This window comes from Zingiber officinale, chromosome 5A (assembly GCF_018446385.1).
Source record: "Zingiber officinale cultivar Zhangliang chromosome 5A, Zo_v1.1, whole genome shotgun sequence".
NCBI classification, from domain to species: Eukaryota; Viridiplantae; Streptophyta; class Magnoliopsida; order Zingiberales; family Zingiberaceae; genus Zingiber; species Zingiber officinale.
In genome coordinates, this window is record NC_055994.1 from 120,601,546 (window position 1) to 120,609,055 (window position 7,510).

The 7,510-nt window shown below is 35.4% G+C and overlaps 1 protein-coding gene across 1 annotated transcript; it reads left to right on the top strand.

The window, feature by feature from the left end:
* Positions 1-159: 159 nt before the first annotated feature.
* On the top strand, positions 160-4,795 carry LOC121981503 (putative respiratory burst oxidase homolog protein H). The gene is made up of 15 exons (XM_042534063.1): positions 160-760; positions 1,344-1,506; positions 1,590-1,638; positions 1,734-1,847; positions 1,970-2,389; positions 2,470-2,856; positions 2,932-3,027; positions 3,137-3,252; positions 3,330-3,432; positions 3,494-3,582; positions 3,677-3,827; positions 3,904-4,050; positions 4,131-4,259; positions 4,334-4,412; positions 4,480-4,795. Exons 1-15 carry the CDS (start codon positions 358-360, stop codon positions 4,587-4,589), a joined length of 2,556 nt encoding a protein of 851 aa, XP_042389997.1. The 5' UTR covers positions 160-357; the 3' UTR covers positions 4,590-4,795.
* Positions 4,796-7,510: the final 2,715 nt, after the last annotated feature.

Here is a 7,510-nt window from a genome sequence, read left to right on the forward strand (position 1 = left end):
GGATTCTAGCTTTCGAAAGAGATCATGTACGAAGACAACTGGAAACCGAGTTAGAATATTTAAAATGCTAATATTTAATAAATAATTTTTTTTTTTTTGCTAGCATTAGGAACCTCGCAATTGCTATTAATGTCCCAACAATTACCTCATTAAGCAACCACGCCACCTTCCTTCCACCTTTTTCCCACTTCTTCTCTTCCGCGGCATCCAAATCAACACAGTGCCAGCTGCAGCGCTGCAGCGCCGGGTTCGGCGCCGCAGTGGAGTACAGAGAAGAACGAAGGCGATCCAAATCCACTACCCGCTGGACGCTGCAACTACGACGGGTTCCAGTGATCTCGCCCGCCCATTGAGTACATGGACATCCCGTTTTTTGACGACCACATTGCGCACGAGCTCCAGAGCATCGTCGTCCTCTCCGACCAAACCCAGAGAGATGCCACCGAGCTGCCCGCCGCCAATGCGCCGCCCCGCTCGAAGCCCCTCGGTTGTCTCCCTTCCCAACCCTCCCAGATCAAGGTAGGGTTCAGGGGCTCCTTCAAGGGTGGATCCGCCCGGAAGAGTCCTGGAAGCGCCGGGAGGTCAAATCCCTTCGTGAAGATGACCCGGGTGGCGTCCAGCGCGCAGATGGGGCTCAAGGGGCTCCGCTTCCTGGACAAGACCTCCGGCGGCAGCGAGGGGTGGAAGGCCGTCGAGAAGAGATTCGAGCAATTCGCCGTCAGAGGAAGCCTTCCCAAGGATAACTTCGGCCGCTGCATTGGTGCGTTCCTCCATCTTTTGCCAATGATTTCCTTTTTCTCCTGAGCCAAAAATTTCTATAAAAATTCGTACTTAGTGAGTTTCCAGATCTGATCCCTAAAGAACCTGCTAAGGATTTATCTTCCGAGTCAAAAACAAGATCAAACTAAACAGAAAATTATGTAAAATTTGGATATTTTACTCAGGAAAGTCATGTCTAGTGAACTCGTAAAGGTTAAGCACATGACCTGCGAAATCCTTTGATGAAGATTAACTCTTTCCTTCATGGTCCTGTTTTCCTTGGGGTTGATTTATTAAATTCAATCATATACTACATAATTCAGCATAGATGGCCAGTAAGTGAATTAATTGAAGTACAACTCTGGAGAAATGATTCTGTATTCAATTTGAAGTCCTGGTGAGGAAAGAAAATCACTTCAATGAAGAAGGGAAAAAAGAAGCCAAAAGTAGGAGATAGGACATAGAATGTTCTTGCAAATTTCTTTACCTTTTTTTTATATATATAGCATTCGAAATTATATAGGTACGGGATCCATCAAGTGTACTAATTTCTTATTAGCCTTGGCTTCATTATCAATTTTTAGGCATGGCTGAATCAAAGGAGTTTGCCGAAGAGCTATTTGTTGCTTTAGCAAGGAGAAGAAACTTGGAACCAGAAAATGGAGTAACAAAGGATGAACTAAAAGAGTTCTGGGAAGAAATGACAGACCAAAATTTTGATTCTCGGCTACAAATATTCTTTGACATGTATCACTTTCTCATTCTTATTGACTTCCAGCCTTGACCTTATAAACGTGGTTTGACATTGTCTGCTATGACTTATTATATAGGTGTGATAAGAATGGTGATGGAAAGCTGTCTGAAGAAGAGGTGAAAGAGGTATCTAGTCAAAATCACTCGATGAATTCTTCATGTAGGAGCTATTGTAATTTTCTTTACACTGAAGAGAATAAAATCTTTGCACTGCTTGATAGATAATCATACTGAGTGCTTCAGCAAACAAGCTTGCGAAATTGAAATCAAGTGCAGCGACCTATGCTGCTCTCATAATGGAGGAACTCGACCCTGATGGCCTGGGCTATATTGAGGTACTGAGTGATGTATATGTATTTTTCAATGAAATATCCAATGTTGGAGGAATTTTAAATCTGGAAGAGCAAATGACTTTTAATACCAGACTGACACAATTAGCTTGAAAATTTTGCCCCAGCTTTGGCAGCTTGAGACATTACTTAGAGGTATGGTTAGCTCACAAGGAACTGAGAAAACATTAAAACATTCACATAGCCTTGCAAGAACATTGATACCGAAGAGATACAGAAACCCAGTAAATCGATTTGTTAGCAACACTGCAGATTTTGTTCATGAGAATTGGAAGAGGATATGGGTTATTTCCTTTTGGTTGACATTGAATATAGTCCTAGCTTCATGGAAGTTTGCCCAATACAGAAGGAGAGCAGCATTTGAAGTGATGGGTTATTGCGTCTGCATAGCCAAGGCTGCTGCTGAGACCTTGAAACTAAATATGGCTTTGATTCTCGTCCCTGTCTGTCGCAACACCCTCACAAGGCTCAGATCAACTCGTCTTAGCTCAGTATTTCCATTTGATGACAACATCAACTTCCACAAGGTAACAGAGATTTCCCTATAATGAAGCATTACTGGAAACACTGTAAATATTAAGTTCTTTTTATGCTCTAACGTTTGCAGACTATTGCGCTGGCAATAACTATTGGAACTTTAGTGCACACCTTTGCACATATAACGTGTGATTTCCCTCGGCTAATTAACTGTCCGCGTTCCAAATTCATGAGCACATTGGGATCTGATTTCAATTACAAGCAACCCACTTATCCATCTTTGCTAGCAAGTGCCCCAGGTGTCACTGGTATTCTGATGATTTTCATCATGGCATTTTCTTTCACTCTAGCAACACATTCTTTCAGGAGGAGTGTGGTCAAGTTGCCATCACCCCTCCACCATTTAGCTGGGTTCAATGCATTTTGGTACGCTCACCATCTTCTGGTTGTCACATACATTCTTCTGATAATCCATTCTTACTTCCTATTCCTCACCAAGGAATGGTATAAGAAGACTGTAAGTCCTACCGATTTTTCAAACCTTATGTTGTATGTGGACATTTTTGGCATTGACTTTCTTGTATGCACACAGACATGGATGTATCTTGCTGTCCCAATACTATTTTATGCTTGCGAGAGAATAACTCGGAAAGTTCGTGAGAAAAGCTATGGTGTCAGCATTGTTAAGGTAATCTCCTTAGATGCATGTATGCTAGAACTAAAAAAATCTACTTGCTTCATTGCTTGACAAAGGTGCAAAGGTGACATCTCATCTTTCACATATATCTGTCATACAGGCAGCAATATACCCTGGTAATGTCCTTTCGATACATATGAAAAAGCCACCAGGTTTCAAATACAAAAGTGGGATGTACCTATTTGTGAAATGTCCTGATGTGTCACCTTTTGAATGGTTTGTGCTTAGCTTCAAAATGAATTTGAATAATAAGTGATTATTTCTGGTGTTAAGTAAAATCATTTTTTCAATAGGCATCCATTCTCAATCACCTCTGCACCAGGCGATGAACACTTGAGCGTTCATATCCGAACCTTGGGCGACTGGACGTCTGAGTTAAGGAACCTATTTGGAAAGGTTAGTTCATTTAGAAAATGTCTCTTCTTGATGAAGAAGTATAATATTTGCTCTTATACAGGTTTGTCAGGCCCAGGTCACCTCGAAAAAGGCTAATCTTGTTAGACTTGAAACCACAGTTGTAGCAGATGTTCAATTTGAAGATACAAGGTGAGTACCACTGCATAGCGATTGACATCAGCCAATTAAAAGCAACATTACAAAATGGATCGAGATGTGATGAGTAACATAATCTGTTTTTCAGATTCCCTAAGCTCTACATAGATGGCCCATATGGTGCACCAGCTCAAAATTACAAGAAGTATGACATTCTTTTGCTCATCGGACTAGGAATCGGCGCAACTCCATTTATTAGTATACTGAAGGATCTCCTGAACAATATAAAGACCAACGAAGTATATACTATATTCAAACATTTCACTCTACAAATGTCAACACCTCTTGTTATTGACTGGTGTATGGTTCATCTAGGAATTGCAAAGGATGCATAACCCAGATCCCAACATCGTCAAATCAAATGGCCCGGGAAGGGCTTACTTCTACTGGGTAACAAGGGAACAAGGATCGTTCGAGTGGTTCAAAGGTGTCATGAATGATGTTGCTGAAAGTGACCACAATGTACATCCTCAAATCCCTCTGGTTTGAACTGTTACTGGTACTTGCATTTCTCATAGGCCCTTACCTGATTCATTTCACAGAATGCCATTGAGATGCACAACTACTTGACAAGTGTGTACGAAGAAGGTGATGCAAGGTCAGCCCTCATTGCAATGGTTCAGTCACTCCAACATGCCAAAAGTGGCGTCGACATAGTCTCAGGGAGCAAGGTAACCCAATCTCCTCATATTCACATAGTGCCAAGACGATCACCCGTTTCTAATCTCCAAGTCATGCTTGCCAGATACGCACACACTTTGCGAGACCAAATTGGAGGAAAGTGTTCTCTGATTTGGCAAACGCCCACAAAGCCGCCCGTATAGGTGAACTATCTTGAAGCACCGACTTCCCTCATGTTTTCTCTATTTGATTCTAACATATGCTGTTCAGGTGTTTTCTACTGCGGATCTTCTGCACTTACAAAACAACTTAAAGATCTTTCACAAGAATTCAGCCATAATACCACTACCCGGTTTCACTTCCACAAGGAGAACTTCTAAAGAAGACAAGATGATACAGATAGGAAAGAACATAGAGATAATAAACAGGAAAGAATTCACTCTTGCTCTTTAAATTGTTACATCATATATACACAGTAGATTTAGCAAAGGTGTGCATAGTTGAGAGGAGAATTTATAGGAATATTTGAGCATGTAATTTTCAACCAGCATTATTTTGAAAGACATTACTTAATCTAATACAAATTTTACATCTTTTTTAATCAAAACCATGGATGCATAAGATTGACGGTGCATTATAGGAGAGGTGATTCTTCAACTGCCCAGCTTGTGAAGGGTTACAATCAACGAATTTACAAAAGATGCATCTTGTTCAGACTTAGCCATGCTAAACTCTACTTTCAGAATTTGTCTAGACGAAATCTGAGCCAATTCACACTCGAATTTAAGAAATTGCACCAGTAGACATGTTGTATTATATATTTTATACATTTTTTCTTATTTTTAATCACAATTTTTGTTTTGATAAAATATATGTCATTTGAATATAAATATGTATGATAGAAAATATGAATCTAGATATAAAAATATATTTAAAAAATAAAAGAATTTTAAAAATTAAAATGGTGTTTTTAATTATCAGAGTCAAGTATTTCTTTTTTTAAAAAAAAAATAAAATAAAATAAAATACTCTTGTATATTTTTAGTATTAAAAATAATTCTATTCCATTATTATTATAGTAGCTAAGAGTAGCTACTAGTGTTAAAAGAAAACATGGATTTAACTTAATTAAAACTACTCTCTCTATATAAAAATGTACTTTTATATAAAAATTTCTTTAATAATTTAGTTAAAATTATTTAAATCTCATTAAAATTATTTTAAAAATATTTAAATCATTATTAAATTTTTGTAATAGTCGTTTAATGGCTGTTACAATAATATTGCAACAATTAAATGACTGTTACAACGTTGTAGCTAGGGCCGAATCTAATATCCTTTATGCTGAAGTGAATTTGTAAAAAATGAGCATCACAAATAATATCACCTGCCTAGGTTATGAATTAATGCTTCTTTTTTTTTTCTTTTTTTTAGAGCTAGATAAATATTTTGTAACGATTTTTTAGTATAATATTTAAAATATATTAGAATACATAAATTATTGCATTTCTATATAAATAATTAGTTCAAATATTTTACATTCAACTTGAGAATATAAAGACATAAATATATTAATGAATGATGAGTAAAGAACAATTAAAAGATTTAGAATACATCTACTTATAAAATATAATTAAAATTTATGATTAATTGTTTTATATATTTCAAAAAAAAAAATCTAAGTATCCAACTTTATAAAATGTCTTCTGAGTCTCTTGCATTTTCAAGTCAATTAAGTAACAACCAAAAAACAGAAAGTCTCGATTTCACATTATTTATAAATTTAAGGGAAAACTAATATATGTTGTGAAATTACATAAACAATTACCCATGAAAAAGAAATATTATTAATATTTTCTCTTTCTCTTATATGAAAAGAATACATATATGGATATTTATAGGTATATAATTATCTTGAAACTCCCATGCTAATGTATTTACATAAATTATAAGGTTATAAGAGATGATGGGTTATGAAGTAATGAGAGAGTTTATAAAATATCGAGGTTTCAAGGACATCTATATATATATATATATATATATATATATATATATATATATATATGTCATTTTACAACACTTCCCTTTGGATGTCCATAATTAAGAAATCCGTCTCATTAAAATCTCATTAGAAAAAATCCGATGGAAAAAAAATCTAATGAGAAAAAAGAGTACGTCATTCTATAACCGTATCACTATAAGTTTACCGAACAATATAATATGGTATAGTGAGAACTTACTCTCCTGTTTGAAATATCATTTGAGATCTCTAAACTGGCGCATTCCAAAACTATGTACTAATTTCTCAAATATTGTTGTAGGTAATGTTTTGGTGAATAAATCTACCAAGTTATCGATAGAACGAATATGTTGAACTTTAATATCGTTATTCTTTTGTAGATTATGAGTGAAGAAGAATTTTAGTGAAATATGTTTAATTATATCCCCTTTAATGTATCATTCCTTTAATTGAGCTATACATGTTGCGTTGTCTTCATACAATATTGTTGGAATTTTCTTGTTAACAGCTAAACTACATTTTTCCTTGATATGGTGAATCATTGATCTCAATCAAACACATTCCCAACTTGCTTCATGTATTGCAAGTATTTTTGAATGATCGATGATGTAGCAGTTATGGTTTGTTTGGTAGATCGCCAACATATAGTTGCTCTACCATATGTAAATAAATAACCAGTTTGAGATGGACCTTTATGTGAATCGGATAAATATCCTACATTTGCATAACTAATTAATTTTGAAATAGACATATTAGAATAAAACAAGCTTAAATCGATGGTACCTTGAAGACACCTAAATATATGTGTAATTCCATTCCAATGTCTATTTGTGGAGAACTATATTCTACTGATAAATTTATAGCAAATGCTATATTTGGTATTGTATTATTAGCAAGATACATTAATACACCAACTATACTTAAATATGGTACTTTAGGATCAAGTAGTTCTTCACTATTGTTACTAGCTCGAAAAGGGTCTTTGTTCACATCAAGCGATTGAATAACTATCAGGGAACTTAATGGATAAGCTTTATCCATATAAAATTGTTTTAGAACCTTTAGTGTATAAGTTGATTGATGGATAAAAATTCCATCTACAAAATGTTCAATTTGTAATCTAATACAAAACTTTGTTTTTCCTAGATCTTTCATCTCGAATTCTCTTTTCAAGATTTCAATGGTATATATAAGTTCTTCAGGACTTCCAATGATATTCAAATCATCAACATATACAGAAATAATAATAAATTTTGGTCCATCCTTTTTCACAAAAACACA

What these genes read in the sequence shown, in the direction of transcription:
- LOC121981503 (XM_042534063.1), top strand. Translation starts at nt 358, where the DNA reads ATGGACATCCCGTTTTTTGACGACCACATTGCGCACGAGCTCCAGAGC. An exon ending in CTACAAATATTCTTTGACAT is followed by an intron (nt 1,507 to 1,589) that starts GTATCACTTTCT and finishes CTTATTATATAG; the next exon opens with GTGTGATAAGAATGGTGATG. An exon ending in ACATAGTCTCAGGGAGCAAG is followed by an intron (nt 4,260 to 4,333) that starts GTAACCCAATCT and finishes CATGCTTGCCAG; the next exon opens with ATACGCACACACTTTGCGAG.